Below are 20,964 nucleotides of genomic sequence, written 5' to 3' on the forward strand. Positions count from 1 at the left end.
TTCCCAGCACCCACATGGCAGCTTACAACTGCCTGTAACTCCAGCTCCAAGGGATTCCATGCCTCTTTCTGGCCTCTCCAGGCACTGGCACTTACACAGTGCACACACACACACACACACTTTAAAAAACAATCTTAAAACTCAAAAGGTACAAAAGTTTATCCAGCGGAAATGAACTCTTGCAATATGTCCTCCAGCTATTTGGTTCCTCAATTCTGAGGCAAAGACTATTTTCACTTTCTTATAGGTAACAGATTTGACTAACTATTAGAGACTTCTGTATTACCAAACACCAGAATTAAAAAAAAAAAACTGAAAAATATTTGCAACATGTGATGAACAGAGAAGAAATTTCCATATATAAGAAGGTCATCCTAATAAGAAAAAATTGGCACTCTTTATTAGTTAGGACTATTTTTAACTACAAGTACAGAAAGCCAATAATCAAAGACATGCATATTTTAAAACACTGATATGAGGCAGGAGAATTGCCATGAATCTGAGGCCAGCCTGTATTACATAGTGAGTTCCAGGCCAGCTTGGGCAACAGAGATCCTGTCTCACCCACTCCCCACAAAAAAAACCCTAAAATGTTTTCTGCGTTATTAATATCTCCAATCTGCAGCTAAATGGTGATAATATCTACCATAGACATTATCATACACTGTTCATGAATGTTCAGTAAAATATGTTTGAAGAACAATTCGATGTATCATATAAAAATCTAATGGGTATATGATTTGTAAATTCCAATTCTAGGATTTTTAACGTGCCATAATTAGTCAAATGCACAAAGATATGATATTTATGCATATATGTGTGAAAACTTGCACCTGAGTTAATGAGACAATTAACATATTGCATGTTCATGCAGTGGAATGTTATTATACCAGTTAGGTGATTTTCAACAAGTGGAGGAAAAGGGCATAAACCAAGAGGAGATTTATTATCTCATGTTACAAAGACTGTTAATACAGCGTGGCCCCAGTGTAGGGAAATCTGTGACTCAATGATATCACCAAGAACCTAGTTTCCTTGAGCCTCTGCTCTGCCATGTTTTAACTAACTCTTAGTTCTAACTAACTCTTTGCTGGATCACTTTCAACAAACAGGCACAGGTACTAATTAACTGTAGTCATATAGTAATTAGCAAAACCAAACATAGTCCCTGCCCTCATGTATTTACAGAAAATATACAACATATAAAAGAAAACATATCAGTATATTACATGATATCATTTGTGCAAGACATTCATTTATGTGCACATACAATACCTATCATCTTATGACTATTATGATCAAGTACCTTTATATGAATTGTCTTATTTCATCCTTACAACAACCCTATGAGTTAAATACCATCGTCCAATTTTATGTGTGTGTGAAGTGGGACTTAGAGATACTGAATCACACATAATTTCTGGTAGAGTCAGAATTTGAATCCATGTCTGTCTTTCTGAAAAAAAGTTCTTATTCTGTCTGCTAAACACACTTTAGAAGAGTAAAATTTAAAAATCTAGAAGTAAATATACCAAAAAATTTGAAGTTCAGGAGAGAATCGATAATGGCTTGGATAATGATGGAGAAACATGGTGCAGAGATATATTTTGAAGATAGAACTAATTAGCAGGTCTTGATGAATTTAGCATGAAAAGTGAGGGGAAGTAGGAAATTAAGGATTACTTTCCGTATTGAGGAAGGCTGTGGGTAGTGGAAGAGAGGCATGTAGCTGAGAAAGGTGGATGGACAGAGCACATTTTGATAGCCCTTGATGTTCTGACTTTCGGGAATTCATAGCTGTGTGTCTTACACAAATTGACAGCATTGATGTGATGTTCAGAAGAATGGGCTGGAGAGCTTTGCCAAGCAGAATCATGGGAGTGGACCATATTTTCTGGGGAGGAAAGCTGGCGGACGGTAAACTGAGAGCGGCAACTTGTTGAGAGGCTTGCTGAATGCAGAAGCCATTCCACCAACAAACCCTGTGAGTACATTTTATCACATTTTCCCTGAACCCACTACCTCACGGTAATACTGCTCCTTCCTATGAAATGTATTGCCAGTATTTCTATAAGTTTTCCTTCCTTTTTTGTGTCTCATAATTTTTGTTATTCCTCAGACAAGACTGAAGAGCAAGACTCGGCTGTCTATCAGCAGTGACTTCAGGAGCAATGTATTCCCTAGGATCTGGAGGCTGGTTGAAGATTTTGGAAGCTACTGCCCCCATAACTTGATGGATGTGAAGAAGTAATCCATACAGCTATCTCAGGAAAGACTACAAACGGGAAGAGTAACCATAAAAGTGCTAAGATAGGAATGTTCTTGGCATGTTTGAAGAACAAGAAAGGAGGGGGCAGAGTGATAGCTCAGTGGTTAAGAGCAGCACTACTGATCTTGCAGAGGACTTGAGTTCAACTTCCAGTATGTATGTATGTCGAGTGGCTCACAATGGCTTGTAACTCCAGCTCCAGAGGGATCCAATGTCTCTGGTCTCCACAGGCACCTTCATTCATGTGCATATATTCCTCCCACCACATACACATAAATAAAAAATTTTAAAAATCTTTTCTTCAAAGAACAAGAAACAGTAGCTAATATGAAGTGTATAAGAGGTTAGCTGTAAGAAATGAGATTACAGAGGTGATGAGATGGAATTCGTTTTTAAGGATTCTTGTTCAGACCACTGGAAAGATGTGTTAAATTGAGTAAAATGGGCCAGGCGTGGTGGCACATGCCTTTAGTCCTAGCACTCTGGAGACAGAGGCAGGCAGATCTCTAGAGTTCAAGGCTAGCTGGGTCTACATAGTGAGTTCTAGGACAGCTGGGGCTACAGGGAGAACCCATCTCAAAAAGGCAAAGAAAAGTTGAGTAAAATGGATAACCACTGGAAAACTGAGTAGGTGACCGTTTTAATGTTTTTAGCTCATGCTTCATCAGCCTCCCTTGGGTTGCCATGTGGAGAATAGACTGTAGTAGGGAAGGAGGTGGCAAGAGCAGCTGTAGGGAGACCAGTTATGTAAAAATAACTCTGGGAACAAGTGTAGTGGACAAAACAGTATGTTAGCAATGAAGATGTTGAAAATTTGTCAGATTCTTTTTATACTTTTATACCAGCATAATTTTCAGATAGACCAAATGTGGGCTAAGAAAGAGAAGGAAGGAAGAATGACTCCAAGCTTATTGGCTGGAATACATGGGAAGGGAAAGTTACCATTTCTTAAGGAGAAGAAGGCTATGGCATAGCTTTGGGTAGAAGGTCAGAACCTGATTTGGGACATTAAACTTGTGACTTTAATGAACATTCAAACGGAGATGATAGGTAAGCAGTTGGTTATAAGTCGAGTCCATGGATAAGAAATGAGCTGGAAATATTAACCCAGGGTTTACTGGCTCACAGATGGTTCTTAAAGCCAAGGGAATGACTGTGGTCGCTACAGGAATTAATATAAATGAAGAAAAGATGATCCAGCCTAGGGGAAAAATTTAAGAGTAACAAGCTCTATCAAATGAGGTTTTATTGTTACTTTTTCCCTTTTTCCTTTAATTATGACTTCCCTTTACTTATGACTACAAAAGTGATAAGGCTACAGTGAGATTAGCATGCTTTTATGCACAGATTCACAAACATCTCATCTCTTAGGTCTTCCCCTACATGTATACTATCTGCTCTGGAAAAATGAAGTAGATGACTGTGTTCCAATCTGGTTCCCACACTTGCAGTATTCCTGCCATGAAAGTATTCCACAGTAGGATTTGAAGACGCCAAGGCTACTTGGCTTTGAGAATAGACTTTCTAGGGAAGACAATGTTGCAATTAACTACCTGGTGACAGAATTAAGGTCCTTAATTGAAATTTATAATAATGATGCTTTACGCTTCACAGATCCAACTTTTTACACAGTGGCCAAAAAGAAATAGCAAGGTTTCTGTGATTTTTTTCAACATGAGTCATATATATTTAAGAAATTGTGTTCTCTTTTTGGCTTTCAGATACTGATGATTATGTTTATGTAAAGTATGTCACATCATGTTGATATCCTTGGTACACTGAAGTACCTGATTGGTATCTTACTGGTATCTTTGTTTGCTATACTGAAGGGACACATTCTGGAAATATCTACAACACATACACACACACACACACACACACACACATACACACACACACACACACAGAGGAAAGAAAGCCATATTTAGTGTTTAAAGTTTGACTTTCCATATTAACCATTGTCACAGTCACATAATCAACCATTTTACTAAATACAAGCATATTTTCATTCACATACAGCTAAATAAAGAATTTTTTCACATTTCATTACAGTGCACAACAAAGTGAGGCAAAGTACACAGTACATTTTGTTCTGGAATATGACAATCTAATCCAACATGCAGTTGTGATCTTTGTTACAAGTTAGTTTACTTTTCTTTACCTATGTAGTAAAATAGCTCCTAAAGCTTTATCCTTAATATTATATTAACACCTGATTTTTTCACACTTATTTTCTAAAACCCACTTATTGCAGTGACAACAGCACTGAATTCTACTAAAATGATTTTTAAGGTTTTCTAGAACTTGATTAAGCAGTTAAGTTCAGCCACTTCTGCTGCATCTATTCTGAGTATTTTTTAAACCTGCTTAAAAGTGCCAGGAATGGGAAAATATATAATGTATTTTAGTCAAGAGAACTGTAGAGGTGTTTTATTTCTATCTCTTTTGAACTGACAAGAATCTAGTCAACTCTCATCCACTGGATGATTTTGCTTTCACAACCATCTAGACATAAGTATAGCTGTTCAAATTTTGTGTCCACCCAATTAACTGTTTTTTTTTTGTTTGCCTTCTACAACCAACAGATTAGCGATTTATATTTTGTGAAATGAATATAAAGAAAATGATCCCTTTGCTTGTACTTGATGCTGTGAATGGGTTCAAGATGGTTTGTTTATCCAAATTGAAGCAAAAGTGGAAGAATAGTCTTTCATAATTTTTATTATTTGGTTTCTTTATTTTGGTTGAAGCAAATCCTTAAATTTTCAGATTCATTTATATCCTGGAGGATATTGAAAAAACAATGTGCCGTTCTTAGGCTTTCCTACCACAATGGATATGAGAAACTTGGCTCGAATCAGGATTGTTTTCTTACAATGAAAACTATGGCTTTTGCCTAGCTACAATCCAAAAGATAATTTAAAGCATCACTTCTCTTCAAGAAGATAATGGAATTTTCATGCCAGCCATTCTGATTTGCTGATATGGTTAGCTGTCTGTTCACCTGAGAATTAAGAGCTGACTCTCTAGGGAGCCCAGTGTAGATACATGGCAGACAGGTGACCAAGGTCATTTGGGGGTGAGTACTTTATACTCATCCCACTTCCCATTGCTATATTAGTTCCTTTCAACAAAATGTCCATTGTGTTTGTAAAAAAAACACTTAGAGCCCACAAAATTTTAATGTGTGTTCAGTTGTGCAGTTAGTCCCTTATTTAAAGCCCTCTTGTCAATAATACCCAAATGGGCTTTACCTTTGATTCATTCCCGGCTTCCTGCAGGATTATAGCTGAGCTGTAAAACAACAAGGAAAACATACCCTATCATGTAGAGAACATTTATTTATAGTCACATATCTTCCAAACTTAGTAAATTAATAATAATTTATCCATCTGACAGTATAATAATCCAGTGAAAAGAGCTAGGAATTGGGTAGGCCTTGACATTGGCCAAGTGAGTATCCTGGCTCCTGGTTTCTTATTCTGTAAGATGAGGACAAAAACCTCACGTCTATTAAGTGGAGTAAGTATAAATGGAAGATTTATAGGGGTTCCAGGGCTACCCTTGAGGAAGTACTAAGCCCAGGACCAATGTCAGAGGGCTTGCCTCAGGGCTCTTTTCACACAATACCTGTGTTGTCATTTTCAGGTACCTGAAGAAGCAGACACTATGCTTACCTCCAGATTGTGGTCCCTGATGTAGTGAAACCCAAGGTATGGTCGGAGGGGAAAGGATCTGGCTTTTGGGTTACAGTGTTTCTTTCTTCTACTTACAAGACCATTTTCCATGGGACAGTTTCTTTCACATACTTGGTAACTCTATCATAAGAGTGCACACTTTCTTAAATGTGATAATAACATAGTGTGAATGCCTTCCCTTTTCATATTCACACAGTTTTTACTAGAATGCTAGACCTCAAAAGGACCTTACCAAATAGCTGATCCATATGGCTCTTTCATTTTATAGTTGAGCTGTTAGAAGCAAATTAGTGTCTTTGAACCATACTCATCACACATGTTTAGCATGATATTGTCATTGAATATGTTGATAGCATACTCTTTTTTGTCAGTTATCTTAATTGTCCCCAACATGATACTTGTTTTCCCTTTACATATTTGTGTTCATGACCTCTGAATGAGTTGAAATACCAAGGAACAGTTGTTCTGTCTGTAGGTATGTTTTCCTGGACCCTAGCTTTCCAAACCCCAACCCCTTAACATGTGCTCCACCAAGGGCATATGGAGCAGCCACTTCCAACCCTGGTCCACAAAGCAATGTCTGATTCAGTCCATGTCAGCAAGTTAGTCCCTCAGTTACAGCACCCAGGATTCCCATCCACCTACACATGAGCCCATCACAGCCCCACCCCTAGGAGGGAGGCTCACTTGGTATCCAAAGGTTGAGTTCTCTTCAGTCACTTCAGGATTCTAATTATTTTGATAGCTTATAAGTTCAGGTGGGAGAGCATGTTTTGAAAATGGAAGGGTTGACTAGCACAAACATCTCCTTTCTGATTTGATAACCTCTTCGGAAGAGTGAACCACATTTGGTACAAATCCACTCTTCACCCCTTCCCAACCCTCTTGGATTGTAATCTCGCCCCTTTTAACCAGCTCATATATGTCTCTTGTCAGGTCTGTGAAGGCTTTCTCCACATTAATGGCATCTCGGGCTGACGTCTCAATGTACTTCATGCCGTATGCAGCAGCCAGTTTCTCTGCCTCGTGGCGAGTCACTTGCCTCTGTGTATCCAGATCACACTTGTGACCCACCAGAACAAATACAATTTGGTAGGGCTGAACGTGTACTTTGGTCTCTTCTAACCACTCATGGACATTCTGGAAGGACCTGCGGTTGGTAATGTCAAATAAGAGAAGACCACCTACTGAATTCCTGTAGTAGGCACGAGTGATGGATCTAAAACACAAGAGAGAAGTAAAGAATAAAGGTCATACCCATACTCCTGCACTCTAATTAATTCTAGTGTTTTTGGTTACTGATAGTTCTTTACTAAATACAAATGCCATTCTATTATAATAATGACAAGTTTTCAATTGGGTAAAATTTTGAGATGGCCCTTCCTAGAAATGAGTGCTCATGAACTTTCAGGTGTTTTCATTCAGCATTGGAAAGAAACTCTGGGATATGATTTCCTATTTTCCACCACAATTAACTCTCCCACTTCCAAATCTGAATAACTGAAACACAGTTCCTTTTCTGAAAACAAAACAAAATATCTAAGTCACAGAGTACTCATAAGACAAAATGACACAATGGACTGTAAAGTGTTCTCTAACTTGGTGAATTCATTACAAGTACTAGTAGTTGAAAGGAATTTCCAAGAGTAAAATGAATTTATTATAGTCATCAAAGATTATAACTCTATGGATATCCCACAACATTTATTTAACTTATTTTATTTTTCTATTTATCATTACCCCTGTTGCAGGGGTTGTCAATCTCTTCCGTGAAGAGGAACAATCTCTTTTTTTTTGTATTTTCTAAGTCATGTGGGAATGAGAAAATGAGGATGATAAATGTTCTGGGGTAAACTACCTCTTAGCAGCCCTACTCACTGACAAAATTCCAAGAGGCTGACTGAACACATTCTAGCTGGGAAAAGGTGCCTAAACAGTCAAATCTTTCACATAGTGTTATTTTAAAAAATATTTTAAATTATGTGTGTGTGTGTATGTGCATGTGCATGTGGGTGCTCTTAGAAACTGGAGCACCCTGGTGGTGGTTGTGACCCCACCCAACATGGGTGCTCGAAACCAAACTCAGCTCCTCTGTAAGGGCAGTATGTGCTTTTAATCACTGAGCCATTTCTCCATCCCCAAAGTTATGTTATTTATTTAAGTCATTGTAATTAGGGTATTTCTAAAGCCTAGTTGTACATTTGCTGTACATCTTAACAAGAAATCTCACATATTTTAATTTCTTGAGTTGATGAGTCTCATTATAAATATATATTGTGGTACTTTGGTTAAGATTCTAGGAGCTTATGAAAGGATGTAGAACTATTTGCCTCTATAATTACTTGCTTTAGACTATTGCAATTAAACTTTTTTGATGGATTTATTTATATTTTATGTGCATGTGTGTTGCCTGCATATATGTAAGTGCACCCATGTGTGCAATGCCTGCAGAGGCCAGAAGAGGGTGTCAGATCCCCTGGAACTAGAGACCCAAAGGTTCTTAGCTGTCATGTGGGTTCTGGGAACTGAACTGGAGTCCTCTGCAAGAGCAACTAGTGCTCTTAACCACTGAGCCATCTCTACAGCCCCCTATTGCAATTTTTTTTCTTTTGGTCTTATTGAGACAGGGTCTCCCTGTAGCCCCAGCTGTCCTGGAACTCACTATGTAGACCAGGCTGACCTTGAACTCACAGAGATCCGCCTACCTCTGCCTCCCATTTTTAAAACCCATGTTTATTTTATTTTATTTTTTTTTAGTATTTCTATCTTCTGGGGTGGGTCTGATAAATAATGAACGGCTCTATACTTTACAATTTAAGGAAAAATGGCCCAAAGTTAATAAAAAAATGTGTAGAGAATTACAGCTGAAGCCAGAGGATGGTTAACGGCAGGCCTTACAGATGAATTCAAATCTCCAGTACTAGGCAGATTAGCCCCAGGGAATAACTCCTAATTCCCCTGTGTTTCAGTATTCTCAGAGAATGGTAGCTGTAGCATAAAATTAGATATAAACAAAGGTTTTGATTTGTGAAAAGCTTGATTCAAGAAATCAATAAGGAAGTTGTGGATGCCTGTGAAAGTGCTCACATTATTGCATTATTAGTTTGAATTTAAGCATGAAAAGTGTGAAAGCCTGTTCTAAGGACAACATAAAGCTACATAAAACTAAACATTTTCTCAAAATAAAAGGAAATCTTAACATGAAAAGATAAAGGACAAACTGGGAAAATATCTTACAACATGTATGACATATAAAGGTTAATGTTCTTTTTATTAGGCAGAAGCCCAGGCTGGCCTTGAGCTCATCATCCTCTTGCCTCAGCCTCCAGAGTGCTGGAATTATAGGCCTGTACCACCATGCTTGCTGATGGGGTTATTATTCTTAAATCTGTAAAGAAGTCTTACAAATAAGCACTGCATAATAAATGATGCGCAGTAAATATGAAGGGATTGTTTATATAGAAATCCCAGCAAATGTACACAAGATACCTTTCTTATGAAAACTTGTATAAAGGTATTTGTCAAGCTTTGTACAAATGGATAGTTAAGAGGCAACTTAAGTTTGTAACTATTTATTCTCGCTACCCTTTTTCAATTACCTAGCCAGTACTTTCTATTCTTATTTAGTGTTCAATGGAAAATTAATCAATGATCATAAATATAGGGTATTGAGTCTTTTTTATTTGTTTTCTGTTGCTCTGTCTTTAGTTCAAATTGATTTCTGCAAAGTTTTTGTGTACAGTTTGTTTTCTGTTACTTCTTTTGTATTCGTACTGTTTCCTACTTCTGGGCATTTCCTGTCCTTGCTTGGGCCTCATCCTCTATAGTTACACTTTCCTCCTCTATATCATACATAAAGTTACAAAGTAATGCATGCTACAAAGGAAGAGTCAAGGGTTGTGAAAGAAAAATAAACAAATTCATTCATTACTCATATGCCTAGTGGTACATTAGGGAGTGGCATACAAACACAAACAACACAACAGTTTGCTGTTGGCTCTTTATCTGTTTCTCCCTACTGTGTTAGTACAGAAGTTCCAAGAAGTCAGGGGCTCTGTGTGTTCAGATTTTATGGCATTCTCTTATGTGAGTGTTCTCACACTATTTCCCCAGAAACAAGTCCACTGGCTGGTAACCGAATGTATGCTGGCTACAAGAAAAAATCAATTCATCAGTGTCTGTTTCCTTTATATTAGGACATATGTTCACACAGACAGACGAGAGAGAGAGAATACACTGTCTAGTACCTACCTATCTACCTACCCCCTCTTCCACCCACCTATAGCTGTCAGTTACGTTAAGATGATCTGGAGACCTGGAAATACTTTTTTAAAAACTATGGGAACATAGGGTCTCAGTTTGATGAATTATATAGCGCTCAATTCCAGGTAGTTTATTAGCCACCAAGGGGAAGGTTGATGGAGTTGTGGTGTAAGCAATGTCTTAAAGAATGGCCTTCCCTGCCAGGGTGAATCTTTCCCTCCACTGAACTCCTGGCTTGCTCAAAGTGGGCTTCAGTAGAAGCCCCAGATCTTTGCTTGTCACCCCAGTATCGCGAATAGAACCAGGAAGTCCTCTTTCCCCAGGGAAGGTGCAAGCCCCGAAGCCCCTCCCACTCCTCGCGGGCCCGGGCTGCGCTCCCACCTGAACCTCTCTTGACCCGCTGTATCCCAGATCTGGAGCTTGATGCGTTTTCCTGGCTCGATTTCCACCAAGCGGGAGAAAAAATCTACCCCCACGGTGGGGTCGGAAACCTGAGCGAAGCGCCCCTCGGTGAAGCGGCGAATCAGGCAGGACTTTCCCACTGTGGAATCGCCGATGACAATGAGCCGAAACTGATAGAGCCAGATGGCCTCCATGGCCTCGGCTTGACAGATCTCTGCCAGGGGCTGGGGCAGCGAAAGGGGGCGCCCCACCAAGGCCTTAGAGAGCGTTGCTCAGCCCGGATCTAGCTCGTCGGCGAGCGCATCTCTGGCCTGGGAGCCTGAAGCGAGGTAGGCCCAGGCGCTGGGAGATCGGAGGGATGGATGCTGCGCTTGCAAAGGTGATGAAATGGCAGCAGCATCAGCACCACGCACTCTGACTCATCACCGACAACCGGGATACTGTAATTCTCTGCGTAGACGCGACATTGCGCCACCACACTGTCTATAAGAGGAGCGCACAAAAAAGTGTGTTTTCCTTTCTAATTACCTTATCCACTCTTCTTAATTTTAAAAAATTTATCATTAAAATTGCAAACATTACTGATTCATTAAAGCTAGTGTAACAATAGAAAATGAAAACCCAATAAGTATATATTGTCTACACGTATTTCCATGCTCAGATAAACATGCAAATATTACTTCCACATATGCATCCATTGCTATTTTGTTTACAAAAATCAAATCAAATTGGACTTTTATTCTAAAATTTGTTTTTTGAAAATAATAAAAACATCATAGACATATCTCCAATTGCAACTCATTTTTTTTTTTTTTTTTAAAGAACAGCCATACCATTTCCCCTAATACCTGTCCTTATTTACCTCTCAACCAGTAGGGATACAAATGTTTCCTTTTCTCTTCACATCCTCTCTGGCATTTGGGCACTTGTTATCTTTAGTCGTTTTTTATAATAGTTATTCCTACCCAGGTGTGGTGACATCTGATTGTGGTTCTGATTTGATTTTTCTGTATGATTACTGGTATTGAACAGTTTTTCATATTCCTTTCATGGCCATTTGTGTATCTTTTCAAAAATATATGTTTAGGTTCATTGCTTATTTTTGAGGTTTTTTTTGGTTTGCTATTGAGTTTTTAGAATTCCTTGTATATTTTGAATATCAAGCCCTTGTCATGTGTACACATTATAAGTATTTTCTATTCTGTAGGCTGTCTTTGCACTCTGTTGAGTGTTTCTTTTATATAACCCATTTGTGTATTCTGTCTATTTTTATTTTTCTTTATTGTTTTGGGGGTCTTGTTTAAAATAATCATTTTCAATTCTAGTCTTGAAGCATTTCCCCTATATTTTCTTTAACCATTTAATACTTTTTAAATTGATCTTTGGAACTGATGCGAGATTGAAGGCTAGTTTCATTCTGCATTTGTATATCTAATTTCCTAGCACAATTCATTGAAAAAACCTCTCTCAATGTGTGTCCCTAGAACTTTTGTCAATCATTTGACTAAAGATTCAGAGGCTTACTTCTCAGCTCTTTCTTCTGTTCTGTTGTTTTTATGATAATACCATGATACTTTGATTAATACAGCTTTGCAAAGTCGTGTAGCATAATGCTTCCTGCTTTGTTTCTTTTGCAAAAAATTGCTTATGCTACTCTTTATTGTAATTCTACATAAAATTTAGAATTTTCTTTGTAGTTCTGTGAAGAATATCATTGGGGTTTTTTTTGGTATGTAGACCAGGCTGTCCTTGAACTCACAGAGATCCACCTGCCTCTACATCCTGAGTGCTGGTATTTTAAAGATTTGTTTTTATTATTTTTATTTTTATTTGTGTGTGTGTTTGTGTTTGTGAAAGACATGTGTGTGGGAGAGGGGTACCTTAGGAGGAGAGAAGAGGATGTCAGTTCTCCTGGAGGTAAAGTTACAGACTCTTGTGAGATGCCTAGTTTGGGTACTGGGAACCCAGTTGCTAAGCCATCTCTTCAGCCCCTGAGAATGTCATTGGTATTTTGGTAGGATTGCATTTGATCTGTAAATATTTTTGATTAGTGTAGGCATTTCAACAATATTGATTCTTCCAATCCGCAAATACAGGATGGCTTTCAGATTTTGTGTCCTATGTATCTTGTATCAATTTATTTCACTGATATTTAATAATTTTCTTTCACCTCCTCTTGGATTAAATTTATTAGTAGGTATTTTAATTTTTATAGCTATTGTGATTTTCTTGATTTCTCTTTCAGGCAATTCATTGTAGGTACATGATGATTAATTTTGATTGTCAGTTTGATTGGATTGAGAATTGCCTAGGAAACTAACGAAACATAATTCTGGGTGTGTCTGTAAGGGCATATTTAGGCAGGGCTAACTAAGGAAGTAAAACTAGTCCTGAATGTGGACAGAACCATCCAATAGACTGGGACCTCAGCTGGAATTAAATGATTATTAATAAAGAGAAGGTCCTCTAATGTAATTCTCTCTCCTCTCCCCTCTTCTCTCCTCTCATCTTCTTTCCCCCCCACTCTTCCTCCCCCTCCTCCCCCTCCTCCTCCTCCTCCTTCTCTTCGTCCTCCTCTCTCTCTCTCTCTCTCCCTCTCTCTCTCCTCTCCCCTCTCGCTTTTCCTGCATCACGTGAGCTGCTTTGCTTGGCTTTGCCACACTATCCTCACCATGATGGAATGAAGAAACCTCTGAAACTATGAGAAAGGGTAAATATTTCCTCTCTTAAATTTTCTTTGGGTATTTATCACAGCAATGAAAAATCTAACATATATATGACAATACTACAAAATTTTTGTATGTTGATTAGATATCCTGCAAGTTTGATGATTGATTTTTTTGTCAATCGTAATTTTTGGTAGATGTATAAACAGGGACAGTTTGACTTCTTTTCCATCTTGGATGGCTTTTTTTTTTCTCATGCGTAATTGTTCTGGTCAGGCCTTTAAACACTATGTTGAATAAAAGCAAAAGTGAGCATTTTTGTCTTGATCCAAATCTCATAGAGAAAGCTTTTCCCAATTCAGTATAATGCTAACTGTTGGCTTATTCTAAAATGTCTCTAATTATGCTGAGTCATGTTACTTGGATGCTTAATCTGTTCAGAATTTTTGTGTTGAATTTTATTGAATAACTTTTCTACGTCAATTGAGATAACCAGGTAGTTTTTGTCTTTCAATCTGCTGATGTTGTTTATTATGTTCATTAATTTCCCTATATTGGATCTATATTGGACCTTCGTTACATTCCTAGGATGAATTCTACTTGATTGTGGTGAGTAATCTTTTGTGCTACTCATCTGTACATGTGTTCAGGGTGACCACTTGGGATTGGATAAACTCAGGGAGCTCATCCATGGAGAATATGGATTCTCCCCCTCTCAACGGCCATTGATTGCCTGTAGGTCTTCATCTAGAAGTGGGACCCTGTGAAACTTCCCCCATCTACACTGGCATGTTGATTGTTGTTGTCATTATGCAGATCTTGTTTATGAAACCATATCGTTGAGATTTCATGGGAGCAACTTCCCTGTCATGTCTAGAAGACACTATCTAACAGCAGATGTCCTGGTCTTCTCTCTGGCTCTTACAATCTTGCCTCCCCATCTTCTGCAATGTTTCCCAAGCCTTAGGTGTAGGAAGTGCATTATAGATGTATCAATTGGGGCTAGGCACCCTATGGTCATTTTTCTCTGCATTTTGACCAGTTGTGGGTATCTGTAATACCCTCTAATGCAAAAAGAAGCTTCTTTGATGAGAGACGAGAGCTACACTTATCTGTGGCTATAAGGGTAAGTATTTAGAGTACAGGTAGAAACTATATTGATTTAGGAAAATGGCACTATTAGGCTCTCCGCTAGGGTCTGTGACCTCTCCAGTCATGGATATTTGGCTAGGTTTACAGTAGCAGGTATGAATTCCCTTCTATTGAGTGGGCCTTAAGTCCTATTAGACACCTGTTGGTTACTCCCAAGATAAAAGCGTGACTATTGCAATTTAGGGATATTTTACTAGGCTGGTCATTTTTGTGATTCATAGACTTTACGGCTGGGTAGAACTACTGATTGGTTTTCTCCCTTGGCAGCTTGCATAGTACCTTGTGATACTATGACAGCTAGTCTTCAGGGAGGAGGCTTCCAAATAAGTTCTAGCTTGAGCCCTCCAAGTCCTATATCTGAAGTGTGTAGTGTCTTCAGAAACAGGGTCTTACCTTTATAGTTGGAGAGGAAACTAAGGGTAATGGCAATAGCCTATATTGTTTTGGAAGTCTCTTGGAATACCAGGGCCAACAATTGAAGGGAGGTTTCCCTTGCCTGCTTCCCACATTATTTATGTGCTTTTAAGTAAAATGCATTTCCTTATGGTTTTTTCTGAAGTCCTCAGTGTTGCTTCTGTCTCTTTCCTCCCTCTCCTTTTCTTTTACCCTCCAGCCCTTTTCCCCAATTTCCCATTCATGGCACCTGTACCGTTCTATCCATTCTGGAACTCTTTCTTCCCTCACCGTATGAGCCCTTTTTTACTTTCTCGGTTGAATAATCTTTTTAATGTAATGTTGGATTAGATTTGGTCATATTTTGTTGAGGATTTTTGCATCTATGTTCACCAAGGATATTTCTCTATAGTTTTCTTTTTTTACGCCATCCCTTCCTCCCTTCCTCCATGAATTTGTCAATTTCTTCTACAGTAGCTAATTTTTTGACATATGTGTTCATAATAATCTTTATTGTAGTTCAATGGTGCCAGCTCTGATATTTCTCTGTTAATCTCTGATTCTATTCATTTGAATCTTTACTTTCCCTTTCTCAGCCTAGCTAAGGGTTTGTGTATTTATGTTTGTTTCATCGGTCCCTTGTGTTCTTTTGCTTTAGTCTACATTTGGTTTGTTTTTTTGTTACCTCATTATCTCTTCTAATAATTCTGGGTTTAGTTTGTTGTTTTTTATTAGTTCCTTGACATGCAGTGGTAGATTGTTCAATATCTTTCTATGGCTTTGATTGCTATAAACTTCTCTTCTTGCATTGCTTTTGCTGCCTCCTGTAGGTTTTGGTATGTTGTGTCTCTATTTCTACATCTTTCCAAAAAATTTCTTTAATTTCCTTATTGATTTTTTCCTTGCTGTATTAGGTGTTAAATAATACATTGTTTAATTTCTATGGCTTTGTATAGTTTCTAAAGTTTTGAGTTACTGATTTCTAGCTTTATTGCATGGTGGTTAGCAAAGATACTTAGTATGAGTTAGATTTTAAAATGTATTGAGACTTCTTTGTGCTCTGTCATATGATCTATCTTAAATATATAGAACATTATGTGTACTGATGAGAAAAGTATGCATTCAGCAGCTGTTAGGTGAACCATTCTGTAGATACTTGTTAGGTTGATTTGATCTAGGGTGCAATTTAACTCTGAGATTTCTTTGTTCTGCTTGACTTATCCAGATATTGTTGTTTTGTTACATTTTAAATTTAAATTTTAAGCATTATTTGATGTTTTTATAAATATTTGTAGTGAATTTTTATTATGGATTTTACACATTCTCACCCTATTACCATTTCTTTACAACAGGTCCTCTCCTACTTTCATGTCTTTTTTGTATATGTGACTTATTAAGTTTAGTTAGGGTTGCTTGCATGAACATGGGTGGCAGATTATTTACTAGAGCATGGACAATGGCTCCACCACTAAAGAATGTGATGACCTTACTTCTAGCGACCATTATCTGTTATTAGTCCCTCAGAGTCTCATGAGCCCCTGCCATTTTTATTCACAATAACAATCAATACAGATATGATTGCAGATATATTATAACTTGATTTGTCCAATACAATAACAGTTGAGGACTTTAACACCCCCACTTTCATCAACAGACAGATCATACAGAAGGAAATGTTGACAGGTCCAGTCTTGGACAAATCTTATATGAATAACTGCACCTGCAGTGAGTTCATGAGTGCAATTGTTAGGTCATGTCCAGAAGCTGTCTTTTTTACAGCACACCTCCCCATCCTCTGGCTCTTACATTCTTTCAGCCTCCTCTTCAGTGACATTCCCTGAGCCTTGGAACTATTGATATTGATGTCCAATTTAAGGCCAAGCACTCCACCATCACTTATTCTTGGCACTTTGACCAGTGATGAGTCACTACATCAGCTGCTTCCCACTACAATATGAAGCTGCTTGAAAGAAAGTTAATTTATGGATATAAAAATGAGTACTAAGAAGGTAGTTTTATATCAACATGTCCATTTAGAAAAATAATAGCTTCCCCTCTAGAATGTATGGCCTTTTAAGTCACCAGATTGTGACCAGTTTTACAGTAACAGACATGAGTTCCCGCCTATGGAGCAGGCCTCAAGTCTAATTAGGAAGTAGTTGGTTACCACCATAAATTATACACCACTATTGCATCACTGGGCGCAGCTTACCTGACCAGTCATTTTTGTAGCTTGTGGGATTCACAGATGGAAAAGACCTAGATGACTTTTCTTTCCCAGTGGCCTGCATACCACCTTCTGGCACTATGGAAGCTACCTAGCAGGAAAGAAGCTTCTAGCTCAGTTCCAACTTGATCTCTCCATGTACTGTGACAAAAGTGTGTGATGTTTTCAGCAACAGGGTCCTACTGTCAAGTTCTGGTGAGCTACCAAGAACAATAGCAATAGCCTGTATTTATTTATGGGGGAGAATCCTGACCATTGTGTTACATTTTTAACTTGGCAGAATGAATTTTTTTCAGCTGAATAATTTGTGTTTGATCTTTTTGTTTTGATATTTTTGCCTAGTTTCTTCATTGAAGTATTAACTCAATACTCTGTTTTTCATATTTTATTGTATTTTAGCAAATTTCATACAATATATTTTGACCATATTTAGACCCCTTTCCCTATACGAACCCCTCTTATAGCCCCTGGCCAAATATCGTGTACTCTGTCATATATATTAAGGCCCATCAAGTCCAGGTTGTGTCCCTGAATGTCCTTCAGTGTACATCTATCAACTGGAACCTGGTTAATCTATCTAGTATCACACCATTAAAGAAAACCAATTCTCCCTCTCCCAGTAGTTATCAGTTGCCAATGATTCTTCAGCTATGGTTGGGACTTCTTCCCCACTTCCCCACTTCTATGCTGGAATTCTGTTTGGCTTGACCTTACATGGGTCTTGTGCATGCTATTACCATTGCTATAAGTTCATATGAGAAACTTCCCAGCTATCTGGAAAACTCTGTTTCCTTGTGGTCATCCACCACCTCCAGCCCTTACAATCTTCCCACATCCTCTTCCACAATGGTCCCTGAGCCTTCAAGGTGTCCTACTGATATAGGTGTCCTATTCAGGGATAAGCATTCTGCAGTCTCTTATTCTCTGCACTTTGGCTAGTTGTAGCTTTCTGCATTAATCACCATCTGTTGCATGAAGATACTTTGCTGATGAGAGTTGAGAGATGTGTCAATATTTTTCCACCCCCTGTTCCTCTATGTTCCCCCTTGTATAGGACTGTCTTCTGACAGATACCATCTTCCTGAGCTCAGCTGTGCCACAGACCTAAGATTGTCACAGCTGGGCTTGTAAGACTGACCTTACTCCTTTTGGAAGGAGGCGTGAGGAGAGTCAAGGGACCCTTGTTGGACAGTGTCCAGCCACACCTCCCAATCCAAACTTACTATTCCAATTGCATGTGTCCTGGGGAAGAAGTTAGTGTATATACACTGGGGAAATGTAGGAGAGGGGCTCTCTTTTGTCATTTTATACAGTTTTGGGGAAGCCACCATCCATATTTAGGTGAACACTTTCTGGGATGGCCTTAGGGGGGAACATTACTTACTCTATAAGTAAGCTGAATAAACTCACTGGTTTCCCAGACTGAAGTCTGGTGAAATTGTATCTTGGTTTATTGTCGAGACCAAGGGAAGAGGGGGAGGATGTTGTTTACACACACCCCCAAGAATTTTAGCAACACTTGCTGCTGTGATCAGGATACAAAAACAGAGGATGAGTTTGGGAAAAAACAATGGTGTTATCTCTTTTATGGGGAATAAGGAAAATCACTGGAATGAAGCTGTGTGAGGGAAAGAGTGTTGGCACAGGAAATTTGGATATGGAGGGCTAGTGTCATAGGGCTTGTGGGGTAGCAACAGTGGCAAGAGTAGAGCAGTGGGGAGTGAGGTGTGTAACTAAGGTGAGGCTACCTAGGTGGACAGTGTTGGTGGGGGAAATCCCGTGATGGCAGTCCTCTTCTAGGTGATATGGAATGGCACACCTGTGTTGAAACAAAAGCATAACTCTCACCTCAAAGGGGATAAGAGATAGTTTATTCTGGAGCGAAATATGAGTGACCATAGCTTGGGAACACAAATTCAGATTACCCCAAATTCCATGTTCCAATGTGGAAGTAGTTTCATGAAGTTTTTAAAGTAACAGAACAAAGAAAAGTCATAAATCAAGGCACTTTTGAAATATGTTGGTGGTAACAAAGTAGGCCAATACAGCAAAACAGAAATCTCAGCTATAGGCCTCAGATGATATCTGATGGCACTCAGCATTTTGGTTGGTGGAAGTTGGCGGTCTGCTAAGTTAATACATTCCAAAACGTTTTTATCTGTTAGTCACCAGATATTAAGTCAGAAACAAAGGTGGGCAAGGAGTGGCTATTTAGGTGCTAAAGATGGCACTAGATAAATTGTAAATCAGTTCTGGATCTACAACAGTCCAAACTCTCCACAGTCATTGAAGTGTTAATCATTTGGTCCACCTCACAGGAAGTTCAGTCCCAGATGCAGGATTTTTCTGAGAACTTTTATTCACAACCCTGATCAATGGATTGGGGTATGCAACAGGAACATGGAAGTGCCTTGAGAACAGCCAAAGGTCTAGAGAAGACATTACAAGACCTGGGAGAAGCACACCAGTCTGGCCTCTGCTATGTGTTAACAGGGCTTTGTCCCTGGCCAGGGCAGCAGCCTGGAGAGACTGAAGGTGTAAGGGAGAAATTTCAGTAAGAAAGGGATAAGGCTGGCTTCTTCAGTACTGGCCTCCAGTCTAGCCAGTAAGTTGGATGAAAGAGAAATGATGTTGACTTGCTGGGTTTTTTTTACCACTAGGGGGCCAAAAGGGAAAGAGAGCCCAGATTAGATCAATAATACAAGGCCTATCTTGGGATCCCAAAACCTGGAACCCGTGGGAGAAGTCAGGTAACGACAAAGAATGGAGTGACCTAGAAATGGTGGAAGATGCCCCTCGGGTTCAACCTTTAATACAAAGAAAGAGAAAATCCATTGTCCAGCATGATGATAGAAATCTTAACAATGGTCTGGTGTGGGAGCTTATGATAATCAGAGAGTATTCAGCACTGGAGCTGTTGGAACTAGGGAAGATGCTCAAATAAGCAATAAAGGAGCCCCTCAACACCTGGCTTGTGAGGATATGGGATGTGGGGGGAGACAGGATCAATTTCAGTGTTATGGAATCAGAGAAAATGAGCAATATAACCAACCATCCTTCCTCAGACTCACAGAGGGGTGTTGCATAACTTGAGGCAGTACAAAGGGAATCAGTCTCCAATGGATTGGCTTGATAGGACCATTAATACTTGGTATGGTGCTTTAAAAGAGGATGTCCCCGAAAACTCCAAGTATTTGGACATTTTGTCCCCAGTTTGTAGCACTCCTTGGGGAGGAGGTTTTAGGAGTTGCAGCCTTGCTGGAGGAAACATGTTACTGAGGGCAGACTTTGAGAGTTCTTAAGCCTTGCCACATTTCCAGTTTCTCTCTGCTTCCTATGCCTGCTGAAAGATGTGAGCACTTGTCTTTCTGCTCTGGCCACCTCTGCCACCACGCTTCCCCCACCATTATGGACTCTAATCCCTCTGGAATCATAAACCAAGTAAACTTTTATTTCTGTAAGTTACCTTGGCCATGGTGTTTTATCACAGCAACAGAAAAGTAACTAATAGAGAAGTTGGTACCAGAAGAGTGGGATGTTTCTGTGAGGAACCTGACCATATGGGTTTTTGGAGGAATGTGGAGGACATTGTCTTCTATTATCCCCCTCTCTTGATCTCCTTCTTCTCCTTTACCCCCATGGTTCATTTCTATTTTCCTGACTCCATGGATTTGGAGCTAGGGTCTGCAAATGAGAGAACATATGTTGCTTGTTTTCCTCAGTCTATTACTTCACTTAGTTTAACAGTTTCTACTTCCATTCATTTACCTACAAATTTCATGATTTCATCTTTACCACTGAGTAGAACTCCATTGCATAAATGTATTATATCCTCATTAATCATTCATCAGTTGATGGACCTTTAGTTTTTTCTGCATTTCTTAGCTATTGTGA

At 39.0% G+C, this 20,964-nt stretch overlaps 1 protein-coding gene across 1 annotated transcript; it reads right to left on the reverse strand.

Annotated features, from left to right (window-relative positions):
- Nucleotides 1-5,977: 5,977 nt before the first annotated feature.
- Nucleotides 5,978-11,124, reverse strand: Rab39b (RAB39B, member RAS oncogene family). Its single transcript, XM_008842049.2, has 2 exons — nt 10,612-11,124; nt 5,978-7,186 (listed from the first exon to the last, which is right to left on the reverse strand). The coding sequence occupies exons 1-2, from the start codon at nt 10,824-10,826 to the stop codon at nt 6,760-6,762; spliced, it is 642 nt and encodes a 213-aa protein (XP_008840271.1). The 5' UTR covers nt 10,827-11,124; the 3' UTR covers nt 5,978-6,759.
- Nucleotides 11,125-20,964: the final 9,840 nt, after the last annotated feature.

This window comes from Nannospalax galili, unplaced genomic scaffold, assembly GCF_000622305.1.
Source record: "Nannospalax galili isolate Female #2095 unplaced genomic scaffold, S.galili_v1.0 scaffold880, whole genome shotgun sequence".
In the NCBI taxonomy this organism is placed as follows: domain Eukaryota; kingdom Metazoa; phylum Chordata; class Mammalia; order Rodentia; family Spalacidae; genus Nannospalax; species Nannospalax galili.

Bases quoted from the DNA above. Each gene is read 5' to 3' on its own strand.
- Rab39b (XM_008842049.2), bottom strand. From the start codon at position 10,826: ATGGAGGCCATCTGGCTCTATCAGTTTCGGCTCATTGTCATCGGCGAT. The intron at 7,187-10,611 runs GTGGGAGCGCAG...CTTGTGTTTTAG, and splicing joins GCGGGTCAAGAGAGGTTCAG to ATCCATCACTCGTGCCTACT.